The following is an 18,214-nucleotide window of genomic DNA, read 5'->3' as shown; positions in this document are numbered from 1 at the left end:
CTATCTCTCTCCCTTCCTCTCTGTAAAAAATCAATAAAATATATTTAAAAAAAAAAAAAAGAGAGAGAGAAACTTTTGCATTATTCCTAATTATCGTTTCTAAGTTGCAGTCAACAGTGCCAACCATTGGCAAAACTGGGAACTCTACAATCATCCTTCTTTGTTTGCAATATTCCCTCCCTTACCCTTTAGTCTTATTTGGTAGCAAACCCTCCCTTCTAAGATTCTAAGTTTCAGGTTCATCTACTCTCCATACACCCTATTCCTATAAAACAAGAAAGAGTCTAGCACAGGGGTGGGCAAACTTTTTGACTCGAGGGCCACAATGGGTTCTTAAACTGGACCGGAGGGCCGGAACAAAAGCATGGATGGAGTGTTTGTGTGAACTAATATAAATTCAAAGTAAACATCATTACATAAAAGGGTACGGTCTTTTTTTTCAATAGTTTTATTCAATTCAAAGGGGCCGGATCCGGCCCGCGGGCTGTAGTTTGCCCACGGCTGGTCTAGCATCAGTAATTCACACCTGATGAATGTCTGTTTTACCACTAGGTTAAACTCTAAAATTATCTTTGCCAGGAGAATTTTAGTTCTCCTACTCTCTTTGTCCTCATGCTAACCATCAGAACCTTGACATATGCAGTAAGTCCAGGCTATCACCTCCTCCTGGCTCCCTCTCATTCTCTGCCCAGCTCAGACTCTGATAGTCATGTCAATAGTGGCTTCTGTAGCACTTTAGATTCTGCACCTCATATTTTATGCAATAATCAATTTGCCTGCCCTTGTATAGATGTCACTGTCCAATTTTTCTATTGTTTATTCTCATTCATTCTTTTTTTTTTCATTCAAACTATAATTTTCTGAACACTTACTTTGTATAAGACACTATTCTAGGATCTGGGATATAAGGATGAATCAAAAGTGGCCCTTCAACACAAGGAACTGGGCTCTACTACAATTCATGTTATGTGACAGCAACTGAGTCATTAGTGCCTCTCATCAACACTTTTAGTTGTCCTGATGTCACCTTATTCACGTTCCCCACAACAAATGTTCTAAACCCCCTGTTGTCCATTCCATGTGCTCCTATGTCCTTCTGGCTCTAGCATAGTATCATCATCATCTGCATCTTCTTGTATCTTCAGTCTCTCCCTCTCTACTGACTCCCTTCTTTCTACCTTCCAAAATCCTTTCCTTAAGCTTGCCCTCCCCCTCAAGCTTCTTCCCACTTTCCTCTTCTCTTTACCACCAAACTTCACATGAGTAGTCTGCCTGCTACAATTCTCCATTTTCATTTATTCCTCAGTCAATTGCAAAAGTTTTCTGTCCCATCATAGCACAAAAATCACTATCTTAAACTCCACAATGGCCTCCTAATTGCCAACTCTAAAAGCCTCTTCTTAGCCCTAACTGGATTGGCTCAGTGAACAGAGCATCAGCCTGCAGACTGAAGGGTCCCACTTCAATTTCAGTCAAGGGCACTTGCCCAGGTTGCTGGCTTGATCCCCAGTAGGAGGCTGCTGGCTTGATCCCCAGTAGGGGGCATGCAGAAAGCAGCCAACCAATGATTCTCTCATCATTGATGTTTCTATTTCTCTCTCCTTCTTCCTTCCTCTCTGAAATCAATAAAAATATCTTTAAAAAATAAATAAATAAAAGTTTTTTCTTAGTTTACATCCTACCCTGTCTCTCTGTAGTGTTCTATTATGCAGCTGCTCTACTTGACCTTGCACTTAGCATTCAGTACTGCTGGCGTGTTCCTCCATGGTGATGCTCTCACTGCCCTTGGCAGTATACTTTACCAAACTTTCACCTCCTGGTCTGCTTCTTTCCAATAGCCTCCCTTGGTGCCATTTCTGCTTCTGTCTCTTAAATGTGTGCACACCCAGGGTGAAAATTTCAGCTCTCTATTTTTCAGCTAAATAGTCATCCCCTGTCAAAATTTCCATGATGACCTCAATGAAAATGTCTAAATCTTCAGCTCTAGCCCTGACCGCTCTCCTTAGATGTCAGCACTAAATATCCAACTACCTACCTGATATCTCATATCTACAAAGATGTCCTGCTAGAAAACTAAACTCAAAATATTTTAAATCATATTCATTATCTTCGTCCAAAAACTTGTTCTACCTGTCCTATCATGCTCCCTTAGTAAATGTAATAGGCCTCCCAGTCAGGTAACCTTGGAAATCCCAGTCAACTTTCACTCCTTTCTCTCTCTCTTATCCTTACAAGTGACATAAGATATTCTCTTCCTCCTCTAAAAATAATTCTCAAATCCATCCTGCATAGCACCTAGGACATATTAAATGCTAAGTCTACATTTTTTAATTAAATGTAATTATATCTAGATCTGAATAAGGATCATCCATGTCTTCACTCAACCAGAATTTGCATTTTAAGCTCGTTATCTTTGATTCAGAAGTGAAGGGTTTTGTCTTCTTATTAAAGAAATTTCAGGCATTAACAAGCAGGTGAAGGGGAATGTTGTTTTTCAAACTTGTTGAGACAGCCTGAAATCATACCAATCCTCGTTTCTTAAGCTTCTCTTAAATTTATTTTCTTTTTTAAAAAATATATTTTATCTATTTCAGAGAGGAAGGGAGAGGGAGAGAGAGACAGAAACATCAATGATGAGAGAGAATCATTGCTCAGGTGTCTCCTGCGGACCCGTACTGGGGACTGAGCCCACAACCCGGTCATGTGCCCTGACTAGGTATTGAACCGAGACCTCTTGGTTCATAGGTCAATGATGCTCAACCACTGAGCCATGCTGGCTAGGCAAACTTTGTTCTTTTAAGAAGAAAAAAAAAAGGTGTAAAGCAAAGTATGGCCTGTGGCTTTATATGTGGCTTCTACTGGCCTATTTGCAGTTGCTGGTAGTCTAATTCTGAGAGCTCTTCAAGCAAAGAAAAGCATTTATACCCTAACAGTCTCCACCCATCAGACTCAAACCTTAACCTGAATTTGACCTTTCTCTGTTATAAAAATTCCTGCCCTAGCTGGTTTGGCTCAGTGGATAGAGCGTAGGTCTGCAGACTGAAGGGTCCCAGGTTTGATTTCGATCAAGGGAACAGGCCTGGGCTTCAGGCTCAATCCCCAGTAGGGGGCATGCAGGAGGCAGCCAATCAATAATTCTCTCTCATCATTGATGTTTCTATCTCTCTCTCCCTTCTTCTCTGAATTCAATAAAAATATATTTTTTAAAAATTCTCAATGCTATTTGTGCTTTATAGTATAATTGACATTACCTTGGTTAGTGTTTGGTATTTTTTTACATCACAACTTTCATTAACTTATATTCAGAATGCATCCATATGCCTGCAGTGTTTTTTCTGATTCTAACAAAGAAGTTTCTAACAAGGACTCAAGACCTTGAAATGTATATACTCATTAAAAACTGATCAGAAAGTTTTATATGGGCTATCTTAACATGAAATTAAAAATAAATTAATTCTAGGCTTCACACTCAACATTTAATTTCAAAAGGCAAATTAATATTTCGAAGGAGTATTTCTAATTACCTTCTTTGTGTAATAGTCATCATACTGCTTAAACAAACCACAGATTGTTCATTGTGAGGTGGTGAAGTGACAAAATAATCCCAGACTGGTGAGAAAACTTTCTTAGCCAATTCATAGTTACCAATCTGATAGGCAACCTACAACAGAAAGCACATTATCTTATGCAATATTTTTATTTGTGAAAAGTACATTTTAAACAAGAGTTATGCTAGGGTCCTATAACGTACTCATTTCATATACAGTCATTCACATTTGCGGCTCTGTTCTGCAGTGCCACAGTAAGGTAATGATGGCCATCGGCAAGGGAGACGGACACATTTTGAAATCTCTTTTATTTCTGAATTGCATGGAAATTTGAAACTCTGTAAGGATGTTTCAAATTCTCATAAGCAAAACAAAGATCAGATCTGAGCCAAATTAATTTCATTTCCATCTATCTCAGCAGCACACTCCATTTATTATAGACACTGTTATAATGAACAATCTGTTCCAAGAGAAACAATCAGATTTCCCAAACCCAAAATATGAAATATACTTCATTCATTTCTGCTTCTGACTGACACTTTCGGAATTTTTGTACAACAAAGGGTTCACAGCTGAAAAGAGTGAAGAATAAAACAGAGATGCTTCCAAGAAGCCATGATATATTTTAAATTTAACACATTCAACTTTAGGCAAAATAACTGCTTTTACTCATATAACCAAAACATTCAGAAGAAAAAAGTCATCAACTTACCTATTTCTTTTGGTAGAATATATTTCTTTAAAGATATTTCTAAATATCATTCTATTTTTTTATGTATAGCAATATGAAATCTCACCACAAGTTATATGCTACTTCAAGTTCTTAATGGAAGCAGATAAAATATAAAGTATACTAGTAAATTCACTGAATTAAGTATGTAAATGACATGTTGCTAGGTCATATTCCACTCCAGGGAATAATTTACAGATCTAGAACTTTTTAAATCTGCCAGGTCAACATTCAAAATCAACCAATAAACTTTTATGAAGTTTCTACTGTGTGCTAAGCACCATAAAAATAGATTCTTCAAAGCTGAAAATGCTCTCCTAATCCATGAAACTGTAATCAAGTTATAGACATAAAACACATGAAATCACAGAAAAATTACAAATGATAACATAATAGTTGTGGAGGCTTAGAAAAGAACAAATAAAGACTTCAAGGAGGAGGCAGGGCTTGAGTTGACCCCTAAGAAGAGATAAGGTTCAGATGAGCATAGCTTAGGCAGAATCTGAATAAGGTCCATTAATGGAAATCTCCATAGTGCAGTTAGGAGAGAATGGAAAGGCAGGCCAGAATTTGGAGAAAAGTGGGCAATATGATTGGACAGGTAAAGTGGGACATGGTGTCAGAAGGTCTTGAAAATAAGGTAGAAATATTTAAAGATGTCATGCATTATTGTACTGACTCCTCACCCCAGCTCTATTAAGTAAGCTCTATTACCATCTACGTATTTCAGATGAGGACAATGGGGCATTGAATAGTTGAATAATTTGTACAGAGCCTGACACTCAGTAAAAACAGTGGAGCAGAGACTTGAAGTGGACACTGAGTCACTTTTCTGGGCTGCATTGTTCACATTAAGGATTTGGACTAAGTGGTCACTAAAACACCATCTAATTCTAAGATTTCCATGGGAAGTAGTAACAGATGATGTATAATGGGGTTGGTGAAACTGTAATTGAATGTCCTTTCCTTTTGAAAAATCATGTTATTTATTCAATTAGTGAACACTGTGAAACAAGAAAAGATACTTTGATAAAACTATGGTTTATACAATAACCAGTCTTTGTGGGTTAACAGAGGAGGGTGAGGATATGAGCTTGTTCAAAGATGGTTAACTGGTAGTGATGTGCTGAACAGATGATAGAGGGGATGAGGTTAAAATGAAAAAGCAGTACTAAAGACTGATGTAATTATGAAGTATAGTATGAACTTTGATACATGACCTTCACCTGACTTCCGGAACACCACACTCTTGATTTTCTTTTCACTACAAAGGCCACATTCCTTTTCAGTTGCCTGTACAAGCTCCTCCTCTTTCCCCCAATCTCTTTATATTGGCAACTCAAGGCTTCAGTCTTTGAACCTCTTCTCTTTTCTGTCTGCACTTATTTTCTTGGTGATATCATCCAGCTCCATAGTTTGGGCACATGACTTGTCTCAAATCCCTCTCCTGCCCAAACCTCTGTCTCTCCTAAACTCCAGATTCATACATCTAACTACTCAACAATATCCAACTACTCTCTGAATATCCAATCAGTCTGATAAGTAAGAAATATCTAATAATATCTAATATCTTACCTCAACATGCCCTGAGCTGAATTTCGGATCTTCTCTGCCTCTATCTACACCACCCATGGCCTTCCTCAACTCAGTTCATGTCAACTATATCCTTGCAGTTGGTCAGCTAAATATCTTAGAGTCATCTTTCAGTTTTCTCTTTATATTCATTCCATCAGGAATTCTTGTTAACTCCTCCTTCAAAACATATCCAGAATCTGGCCACTTCTCATCACATCATCTTCTATCACTCTGGCCAAGCCACCTTCATCTCTCATTGGATTATAGGAATAGAAAGATTCCTCTGCTTCCACCCTTACCCTCTTATGGTCTATTTCCAGTATAGCAGTCAGTGTGAGCTTTGAAAATATAAGTCACATTATATCATGCCACTACTCAAAACCCTCCATTCCACTCAAAGTAAGAGCCAAAGTTCTTAAAATGGCCTAAAAGTCTTTTCATGATCTACTCCCCTACCCACCCATTCAGCTTTACTTCTCTGACCAACCCTTTACTCTCCGTGCGTCCCTCTACTCTAGCCATATTGGCCCCCTGGCTATTTATAAAACATACCAGGTGCACTTCTGGATATCTTAGGGCTTTTGCTCTAGCTCCTTCTGCAGAATGCTCTTCTTCCAAGAGTCTTTCCCACACCTCTTTCAAGTCTCTGCTCAAACCTCACTTTCTAAGTGAGGTCTTCCCTGAGCACTTTATTCAACACTGTAATCAACCTTCCATTCCCCCACTTCACATTTCCATTTCCTTTTACCATATTCCACTTTATATTTCTTTAGAACTACCTATTTCCTCTGATAGAAGGACCCAGCAATCGGTTTAACTAGCATTCCTGATCACTGATTCATGCTCAAGTTTTGAATAACTAGCCTGGAGCAATGCTGGCACAGAGGAAGCACTCAGTAACAAGGTGTTAAATGAATTGAATAATGTGTTGAATGCATCCTTTTCCACAGAAGAGGATACCCCGAGGTTGCACTGTACTATAATACAGTTGACTGGCCCAGAGTGAGTGCCTGACCTAAGCTGAGTGTTTTATAGCCCCCACTTCAAAATAAGATGGATCCCAACCCTAATTTTGGTTCTGAGGTTAAGGCTGATGACCTGGACACACTTGGAGAATTTGAAAGAAAATTTATTATTCACACAAGATTCCCAAGGAGAGTTTGGCAGGCACACACAGGTCTGGGCTGGCTTGGACAAAGCAGAAGAAATGGGTTGGCCCTTGATTAGTAGCTGGGCAGCAGGAATAAGGAAAGTTCCTGCCACCTGGAAGGTTTAAATTTCCTGCTGGCACCAAAGATAAGGTAGGCCCACAGACCTCCCTATCAGCCTGCCTTACTGTGTGGCCAAAGGGAAAAAGAGGGGTGAGGTTTAAGACCAAGTCGGTGGCCAAACATCAAAAAAGAGGTCAGATTCTTTATTATATTAGGCAAGTCAAAGTCTCTCTCCCAGGAATTTGGAATGAAGATTATGAGGCAGCTCTGTTTACAGCTAAATTTGAGGGATATATAAACATTAATGAGGTGCTATTTTTCCTCCAAAGATAGAGAGGTAAAGAAATTAAACCTTTAGAGAAAGAAAAATAAAGCATATTTAGAGGGAACCAAAGGTATGAAACTTAGAGCTCTACAGCCTTCCCATGGTGTATTCCCAACGCCAGGCTGGCTCCCCTACTTACGAAGTCTTAACTGAAACCGTAAGTCAAAATTATCTAAACAAGGGTTGTTATATATGTTTCAAAGGAAGAAGAAATGACATCTAGCATAGAACCTGACACAAAACAGACAGTGAATAAATAATTCATCAATAAGCAAATAGGTATAAAACGAGTAGTCATATTTAGAGGATAAGAGGAAAAAGTTGAAATTTCTTAAAGAGCTTAAAAGTGGTGTTAACTATCTTTTTTACCAGATAGCTTTTTCTTTTATTATTTGAATAGTCATAGGCAAAACTCTATTAATCAAATAATATCAATGACTTCATATATGAAGTGAAAAAAAAATGTATGAACTTTATTTCCCCTTAGCCTGACACCATTGTGTTTACTGACAAAGCATTCATGTCCCAGCATCAAATTCTCCTGCCAACGCTGATCATCAAGACCCACTGAACAACACCAAACCCAGGCAGAGAAAAGATGGGAGAGATGCAGGCTCTAGAATAACTGGGCACATGATAGACATCGAACACATGACTTCCTTGGAACCTGACAGAGCAATAAAAATGCATGAGCTTGTTCAAGTGTCAGGCTTACCATCTGCTACCCAAGTAACCTTGGGTAAATTAACCTCCCTGAGACACCTTTTCTGGAATTAACTGGGACTGGCAGAGGAAGAATCAAATTAATCTCAGGCTCCTCAACTATAAAATGAAAGTGATAATACCCCCTCATAGAGTAATTATAATAAAGGGAATAATGCATTTTTAAATGCTTGTCACACAATAGTTTTTTATATTCCACGTTTCCTTTGTTCAACTAGCCATTGTACCCACTCACTATTGGATTTAATAGTTTAATAATCCTGCAGTATATGGCATTTTGTATATATCCATTTTACAGATAGAGAAATAGAGACCAAGAAATTTATTTAAAATTCTGCTCACAGATTTTGAATTTTCAATATTTCATATCACATTATCTAGTCATTCCCAACTTAAAGTGGAAGAATAAAAAGAAATGAGGCTTTAAAAAGAAGGAAATTAGAAAATATGCACAGAAAATATATCATTCATATAGATTCCTCAAAACAATTTTTCAAATAGCCTGAATTAAGGGAATATCTACTAAAGATTCACCTGAATTTATTAATTTTCTTAAGAATAATGTTGAGCAAAAGTGCAACCTAAAATCGCAAGCCCAAGTTAATAATAGGCAGTAAGTGAAATATCTCCATAACGTACTACAAGAATATTTATAATATTTTTTAAAGAACAGAACTATCCTGAAATTAAAAACCACTCTCATGAAAATAAATTACAATTCCAAGAGAAAGGTCTATTTTCTTGCTAGAACCTTTAAACTTTTGTAAATAAGGAGATTTACTAAATGAGAAAATTTTGCTTTAGCCACTTAATGTTATGAGGCAGATGCTCATAAACTGTCATAAACTAACTGAAGTACTGCAAATATGGTATCAATAAAGACACACAGGTCACTGCTTTATGACATTTCTCATTATCCCGACAGTATAGCTGAGACTTCGTTTTATTAATTTTCAATGAAAGTTCTGCCAAGTGAATCCCAAAGAAGAGTCAAACCACTCCCTGGAGAAAAACTAGGCCTTGAAAAAATATTCTATTCCTCTTTTTGAAATAACTCCATCACCGCAAATTAGGAAATATATCAGATCCCAAAGAAATCAAAACATCAGAAAACTATGAGCCAATATGATATGCTAAACCAATGCTAGACAAATCCTAGCAACTCTCTCAATTTAATTTTCTTTGAAAAATGATCATATAAAAAGCCACTAAAATCTTCGCTTATAATACTAATCAACTATTAAGAGAAAAAATAGCACAATAGAAATGTAATAAAATTTAGAATAGCCATTATCTCTATAGTCAATAATAGGTTTAAAATTAGATGCTTGAGACTTAGGTCAATGAGTCACACTCTTCTTAGCATCCTTTTCACCGGTGACATGCTTTAAGTCAGGTAACCATTTCAGCAAAAATGTTAATTCATGAATATATCCACAACTAAAAACAACAATAATATTTATTAAGTGCCTACTGTGTGACAAATGCTCTGGTTAAACATCTGACATGAATAGCTCCACTTAATACTCATATTCGCTTTAGGAGGTAGCTACTATTATCATTCCAACTTCACAGATGAAGGTTATTTGTCCACTATCACGTGGCTAGTGCGAGAAGCTTGAATTTAAACTCAGGTCTGCCTGTCCCTATTAACTCAGAAATTTCACTTCTATAAATCTATCCTAAGAAAGTAATCATGAATACAGCAAAGGTTTATATAAAAAGATGTGCATCACAGCTTTGCTTATAACAGCAAAGGACTGGAAGGTCTTTAAATTTGTCCAACAATGAAAAATTATTAAACAAGCCACGATCTAGCTATACAAAAGATAATACCATGCAGCTGTTAAAAATTATGTTTTAAAAGAATAATTTAATGGAATGGGAAAATGTCAGTTATATATTACAATGAAAATATCAGAATATACAGTAATATGATTAAAATTACATAGACATAATTCATATGTATGTATGTGCATGTATAACACCCATATATACACACACAGATGAAAGTATATCTCCTGTTCTCTCCACATTGGCACTACTGACATCTTGGACTGGATAATTCTTCTTTTATATATATTTTATTGATTTTTTACAGAGAGGGAGGGAGAGGGACAGAGAGTTAGAGACATAGCGTGCCCGCAAAAAAGGTGCATGCCCTTGACTGGAATCGAACCTGGCCAACGCTCTATCCACTGAGCCAAACCAGTCGGGGCTTGGACTGGATAATTCTTTGTTATTGGGGCCGAGTGCTGTCCTTTACATTGTAGAATGCTTACCAGTATCCCTGGCCTCTACCCACTAGATACCAATAGCACCCCTCTAAATTCTAACAACCCAAAATGTTTCCAGACACTGCAAATGTCCCCTGGGGGCCAAAATTGCCCCAGGTTAAGAACTGCTTCTCTGGATGATAGAATAACAGATAACATTTTTTTTTCTTTTTTCATTTCAGTATTTTCCAAAATTTCTAAAATTAATGTATATATATATATATATATATTCATTCCAGGAAAAACTGTTATTATAAAAAGCAAACTCATAAGAGAAGGAATTATTCCTGCTTTATGAGATTAAATTGCAATAATGGAAAACATGTATTACAGGAGCTTTAGAATATCTGCTGTGATTTTTTTCCCCCCATCAGAAATTACTTAATAACTGCTCAATGGAAAAACATGTAAAGAACAAAAATATGAACAGAAATCTCTTGTACCTGCGTCAGGAACATCCGAGCAGTAACAGCAGAAAGAGGTGGATAAATCAGAATTGGTTTAGTTGTCTCCCCAACAGCATTACCGACAAGCTGCCCGTTAGAAGAATAAGCAGCAATTGCAAAGACATATTTTTCATTGGTTTCCAAACCTTTCACTTCAAAAATGCTTTTACCATCCGCTGGTATCTATTAACAAAAACATTCCAAGTTATGTATGAAAATTAAAGTAATGTCAATTTAAGTATATAGTTAAGTAAACCTTATATATAAAAAAACCTTTTCATTTACTGTTAGATTTTAGTCAGACTCAAGTTGAAATTAGAGAAATTCACTGAAATGATAATGACTTCATAAAGGAAAAAACTGTCATTAAGTGAGATGTTTGGTAAGATTTCTTGACAATTAGAGGTTTGTTTTGTTTTTATTTTTCATTTGACATACCGCTTCTCCTGAGTTTGGGAGACGATTATTATTTAGTCTCACTTTTCCATGGCTCCCTTCTGCTTTGCAGCCCAAAATGCAGTACCACGACACCTGCCGAGGAGAGAGACAAGCCCAGTATCTATAGTCTGTTTAACAAGGCATTCAATTTCCTTTATCAGGATGTGGCAAAGAAATGAAAATGTAACTATGCAAGTTTTAAAACATGACATCTAGGTTTACAAAAGTACTTAGGTTTAATCTTTTTTTAAAAAGGCAAATATAGGCTAGTTTACCTGGGACTAACAGGATAAAATATTATTCATTATTAATTATTTTAACTACCACTAACTGAGCAGTTCCTACATGCTGAGTATTGTTAGGAAATTTACATATGCTTTCTAATATTCACAACATCACTGTAAGTTGGGATTACTATTGTCATTTTGCTTTACAGAAAATGAAGACATAGAGATGTTTAATAACTGGCCCAAGGTCAGAGAGTGTCAGAGAGTGGCTCCAAAGATGACTTAATCTTGATGGAAAAAAAGACCAACACTGGAATGATTTTCATATTTTATTTAATAATGTATGACAAAAAAGTAAGTGGAAAAAGAAGCAAGATACTAAACTATAGTATTTAATGTAAAATATAAAAATACATGTTAAAAAAAGCCTGGAAGGAAATGTTCCTAAATAAGAATAGTGGTAGATTTGGGGTAATAAAGTGGTAAGATTATGGGTAATTTCTTTTCTCCAGTGCATGCATTTTCTGATATCCTTTTGATAATTCTTAAATATAGGTATAAACCAGGGGTCCTCAAACTATGGCCCGCGGGCCACATGCAAATATAAATATTGTATTGGTTCCCGTTTTCTTTTTTTACTTCAAAATAAGATATGTGCAGTGTGCATAGGAATTTGTTCATAGTTTGTTTTTTTTTAAACTATAGTCCGGCCCTCCAACGGTCTGAGGGACAGTGAACTGGCCCCCTGTTTAAAAAGTTTGAGGACCCCTGGTATAAACCAAAAATAAAATGCACATTCTACTAAAACAACCAAACTTAAACTTGATTAAATGCCTAGACAATGGCCCTTCTGCCAAAATGTCAAAATAATGGAAATCCTTTATTGTAATGAACTATTCTCACTATAAGGAAAGGGAGCAAGTTGATACCTAGGAACCAGCATTATTAGGAGCCATACTGACCAGGGGTTAAGAACAGAGGAATTGTCATCATTGTGGCATTCCCTTTTCCCCATAGATTCCACCTCACAACATCTCAACTCCTAAATTACAAGGAAACTGGATGACAAGCGAAATGTAAACTGCTCTAAGGAGCAAAGGCTTCTCATAGCTTAGTCTGCTATCTCTTCTTCTGGGTCAACAGAAAACCCTAATTGTGTCTTGTCTGTTCAAGTAGTTCTCAACTCAGACTATGCAGCAGAATCACTTTTTAAAATACGCTTTGTACAGAATCAATCATTTAAAAAAATTACATACACCCAAGCCTGCATGGCCTCAGTGAATAAGAATTTCTGGTGCAGGTGGCCAAACTTTGTGTTTCCAAAAAAATTTTCTCAAGTGATTAAGGAGCCGTATACAAAGGCAGGAGAACTCTAAGGACAGAGAGTCCTGAAGGAATTTGGAAGCTGGAGGTTGGGAAAAGAAATCAGACGAATCTCACACAAAAATGAGAAACTAACTTTCCTTGACCGCCCATGCAAAAAAAAATGAACCATTTTTCGTAAAGAGAAAAAAAAGAAAGTTTATGCTTATGATTTAGACCGTTATTGCTCTAAGCTAAGCTCTATTTATCAACCAGAATTTGAAGGGTAAAATTCTCTCTAAAAGCATATTTACAAGCAGGCTTTATATTTTGTTCCACAGATGAAAACATCTTAGTTTATATAATTACTTATAAGAAGCAATGTGTGATTAGAATCTACATAAGAGTAATGACACCATAAACAAATCATCACTAACTTCAGAAGTAAACATGCATAAATAGCATCAGCACTTTCAACTATTAAGACAGATTTTAATGAAACAAATACCTTAACAGTGATTTTGATCAAACAAAAGATGGCTGAATTCTCAAACCAGAAAATGTATTTAAGCCCACAGCACCATCTAGTGCTGCTCAGTAGGAAGCAGACGGTAATTTCCTAGAGTATATAAGTCTGCTAATGTATCACATACATAAACTTAATATAATGTGGCCCGGCCAGCGTGGCTCAACATTTGAGTGTTGACCTATGAACCAGGAGGTCACAGTTTGATTCCCAGTCAGGGCGCATGCCTGGGTTGCGGGGTCGATCCCCAATGTGGGGCGTGCAGGAGGCAGCTGATCAATGATTCTCTCTCATCAATGATGCTTCTATCGCTATCACCCTCTTCCTTCTTCTCTCAAATCAATAAAATATATATTTTTTAAAACAAAAAAAAAATTAATATAAAGTGCTAAGTGCTAAGTCCAACAACTACAAGTCAAATATGGGACTCATGTCTTCCTATTTTTAAGCATTATGAAATAAAATAGTCACTAATTTAAAATGCATAAAAAATAAGATTTTGGTAAAATAAACCAAAACATTTGAAAAACAACAACTAAATCTCTTGGTAAATCATCCAGTCTTAGTTCTGCACTAAATTTCTAAAATCAGTGACTCCCTATTCTTTCAACATATCCAGAAAAATCCAAAGTTGAACCTTAAAATGGCTAGCAATTGGAATAATGCATTTATTATAGCGCAGTTAGACATAAGACAAATGATACTTCTATTCCCCCAATTATAAGGCATTGGGAAGACGGTATTATTTCTCACTGATGTCCATCTATCATCAGTCTAAAACTCCTCAAAGACTCACTAGACCATGTTTTGTGTTTATTTTTATACCTCAATTACCTTATACTGCTTGATAAATGATAGATACTCAATGCTCACTGGACGTTTATGAAAAAATAAAAATTAAATCATATAATCATGGTTACATTATTAATTGCTTTTAGAAAACTTTACTACATATATTTAATAAGATATGAGGGGAAAAGTTAATATACCAAGAATATTATATAATACTTCATTTAATTTTCACAGTAAACATATTTTACAAATGAAAGCACAACAAAACATAAAACACCTAAGGAAGTATAGTCAGATTTCCTAGAGAGTCCTACTGCTAGCAGGTGGAGCTGAAATTTTTAAACTTGCATCTGACTTTAAAGCCCATGCCCTTCCCACTATATCAAGTCAATGTAATCTCAAGTGGAAGTCCTAAAAGAATCAAAGACACAACTTTAATTTTTATATAACATCAAAGAGCATGTTGTTGATCATCCAAAAGAGGAAAAGGTAATATTTAAAATATAAATTAGGTAGAACCAAATGTTTGTGAGGAAACTAAAATCTCAAGTTACAGTAACATTTAGGCTGAGTTCCAAGGCATTGAGGATGGAAAAAAGAGCACATTCTTCAATAAATACATAAAAATGTGTGACTTATAATATAGCTGGAATTGTCATTTGTGTGTTTGTATTAAAAGTATCCCCATTTACTTGGAAGAACTTTGGAAAGAACCACTAAATTCACCATCCCCAAATTCATCTCCATCATTGACTCTGAGAATAACATCTACCCTCTTCAAGTGTCACACTAGAATGTCAGCATATGACTCTGTCATGGTGATGAAGATACTTACAAATGCTTCTCTACTGTTTCTCTTTATTATATATGTGGGTATAGCAGGACTATAAAGAGCATAAAGGGAAACAGCATAAAAAGGAAAAGATCATGAAGAAACTAAGTATAATTACTACATTAGAACATTAATCCCAGTGTTCAGTGCTTATAAATAAGACTAGTCAGGCCCTAAAAGCAATAAAAGTATCAATCATTGTAGTCATAACAGTACTTATGTTGCATTGCCTGAAGTAAAGATAATAGTGGACAACATACCTTAACATCTGAAATAAATGGAGCAGGTTTCAACATCACAGAACAATGAGTTCGGGATAGCAGGATAGGTGGAGGAGGGATTCTGCTTTTCTTTTCTTTTGAACTTTCCATATTTTTCAGATACAAATATTGAGCATTTTGTTCTACTTCAACCTTCTCAATTAAAGAATATGCTTCCTATAATAAGGTGTGGAAACAGAAAAATATATTTCAAGAGCTTTAATTTCACTTATATTTGTAGTAATATTAAACAACACTATCTACTATGCTGCTGTAAAAAGGAAGGAACTCTTACCATTTGCAACAGCATGGATGGAACTGGAGAGCATTATGCTAAGTGAAATAAGTCAGTCAATGAAGGAAAAATACCACACGATCTCACTCATTCATGGATAAAAGAGACCATTATAAACTTTTGAACAATAATAGATACAGAGGCAGAGCTGCCTCAAACAGATTGTCAAACTGCAGCGGGAAGGCCAGGGAGGGTTGGGGGGCAGGAGGGAGGGGGGTAAGAGATCAACCGAAGGACTTGTATGCATGCATATAAGCATAACCAATGGACATAAGACAATAGGGGAGGCTAGGGGACTGTCAAGGGCGGGGGGAAAAAAGGGACACATATGTAATACCCTTTGTAATACTTTAAGCAATTAAAAAAAAAGAGAGAGAGAGAGAAACATGTAAATTAACCATCACGCGGCCACTCCTCTACACCCACAAGCCACGCCCACCAACCAATCAGGAGTGAGTATGCAAATTTACCCAACTATGATGGTGGCGGCCACAGAGTTGGAGTGAGCAGGAGGTTTGGGTTGCCCCTGGCGGTGGAGGAAGCCAAGCTTCCCGCCTTCCCTGGCCCTCCCTGACCTCCTTTTAAGGAGGCACTGGAAAAAAAAAAGGAGAATCTGGGAGCTTGGGTCACCGGGGGGTGTGGCCAGCCTGAAAACGGACATCAGCCTCTCACCCAGGCTGGCCAGGCACCCCAGCGACACCCCCCACCCTGAAGGGGGTGTGGCCAGCCTGAAAACGGCCCTCAGCCCCTCACCCAGGCTGGCCAGGCACCCCAGCAGGACCCCCACCCTGATCTGGGACACCCTTCAGGGCAAACCAGCCAGCCCCCACCCATGCACCAGGCCTCTATCCTATATAATAAAGGGTAATATGCAAATTGACCCTAACAGCAGAGCGACTGGGAATCACTGGTCACTATGACGCTCAATGCAGGAGCTGCCCCCTGGTGGTCAGTGTGCTCCCACAGGGGGAGCTCTGCTCAGCCACAAGCCAGGCTGCCAGCTGCCAGCAGAGTGTTGGTGGTGGGAGCCTCTCCCACCTCCTCAGCAGTGCTAAGAATTTCCAACTGCAGCTTAGTCCTGCTCCCCGCTGGCAAGTGGACATCCCCCGAGGGCTTCCAGGCTGCCAGAGGGATGTTTGACTGCCAGGGGGAGCGAGCCTAAGCCAGCAGGTGGACATCCCTCGAGGGGTCCCAGACTGTGAGAGGGCATAGGCTGGGCTTAGGGAACCCCCTGAGTGCACAAATTTTTGTGCACCGGGCCTCTAGTCTTGTTATATATAGTTCTTCAAGTCTTGGTTGGTGGTATACATATTTCAAGCACTGAATGATTTTGCAGAAATTTTAAAAATAGCTACTAAATAAAGCTAAGTAAAAAAAACAGTTATTAAGGCAGTAGTGTCATATATATGTCTAATTTGTTTATCATTATTATTATATATTAATATGAGACATTTCATTTTTTAATCAAATCCTCTGAATATCTATCATCATATTTCATTGTCCTTAAAAAGTTCATAATGCAATCATCTACATTTATACTAGTGAACTGTACACCTACTCTTAATGCAACTTGAAATGTAACTCTCAAGCAATGAGACTATTAGTATATGTGGTTTTTAAATGAATATTATTGAGAGTTTCTTCCTATTAGCAAGAAGAAATAAAGCAGTTAAAAACACTTATTCTGTATACCTGAAGGAAAGGCAATCAAAAGAAAGAAAATATGGGAACCAGAAGACCTAAATGATATTCAAAATAAGACTAAATATATCATCAATAATAATACATGTAAATGGGTTAAAATCCTCTTTTAAATTAAATTAAAAGCCAAAAGCACTCTAATTGAGCTCCAAAGCAAAAACCTATGTAAACATTCAAATTCAATGTATGATAGAGAAGAAATAGCCTTTCCAACAGATAGTACTGTGACAATTAGACATCTACATGGACCCCTACATCACACCAAATACAAATATTAATTCAAAATTAGTTACAGATCCAAGTGTGACAGCCAAAATATTCTTAGAAGAAAATGGAGTAAATCTTCATGACCTAGGATTAAGATTTCATCAAAAATTAAAAGCTTCAAATGATAACATCAAAAAAGTGAAAAGGCAATTGACAGAGTGAGAAAATATTTACAAACCTTACATCTGCTAAGAGGCCTGCATTTAGTATATATAAAGAACTGTTATAAATTCATATAAAACAACAAACAACCCCACTAAAAATGGACAAAGCGTTTGAACCAACATTTCTGAATCATGAAGTAATAGAAAATATGAACAGACCAATAACAAGTAAGAAAATGATCAGTAATCAAAAAACCTCCCACTAAAGAAAAACACAGGACCGGATGGTTTCACTAGTGAATTCTACCAAAAATGTAAAGAATAATTAATGCCAATCCTTCTCAAACTCTTCCAAAACTTGATGAGAAGGGATATTTCCAAAATGACTTTACAAGGTCAGCATTACCCTGGTACCAAAGCGAGAAAAGGATAATACAAGAAAATTACAGACCAATATTCCTGATGAACATAGATGGAAAAATCCTTAACAAAACATTAGCAAACCATATTTAACAGTATATTGAAAGACTCATACACAGTGATTAAGCAGGATTTACTCCTGGGATTCAAGGATGGGTCAATATAAATATGATTCAAATCAATAAATGCAATACGCCACATTAACAAAATGAAAAA

General features: G+C 36.9%; 1 protein-coding gene across 1 annotated transcript in view; it reads right to left on the bottom strand.

Moving 5' to 3' along the window:
* The window catches only part of CFAP54 (cilia and flagella associated protein 54), a gene marked incomplete at its 5' end in the record, with an annotated part of 249,288 nt that overhangs the window by 165,266 nt on the left and 65,808 nt on the right, over positions 1-18,214 (bottom strand). Inside the window, 4 exons of the mRNA XM_081083442.1 lie at positions 3,525-3,661; positions 10,832-11,017; positions 11,273-11,365; positions 15,212-15,388. Coding sequence (XP_080939568.1) covers positions 3,525-3,661; positions 10,832-11,017; positions 11,273-11,365; positions 15,212-15,388 — 593 coding nt within the window. The remainder of the gene's footprint in view (positions 1-3,524; positions 3,662-10,831; positions 11,018-11,272; positions 11,366-15,211; positions 15,389-18,214) is intronic.

This window comes from Myotis nattereri, assembly GCF_964212035.1.
Source record: "Myotis nattereri genome assembly, chromosome: 2".
Taxonomy (NCBI): Eukaryota; Metazoa; Chordata; class Mammalia; order Chiroptera; family Vespertilionidae; genus Myotis; species Myotis nattereri.
This window is presented reverse-complemented; position numbering and strand designations above follow the sequence as displayed.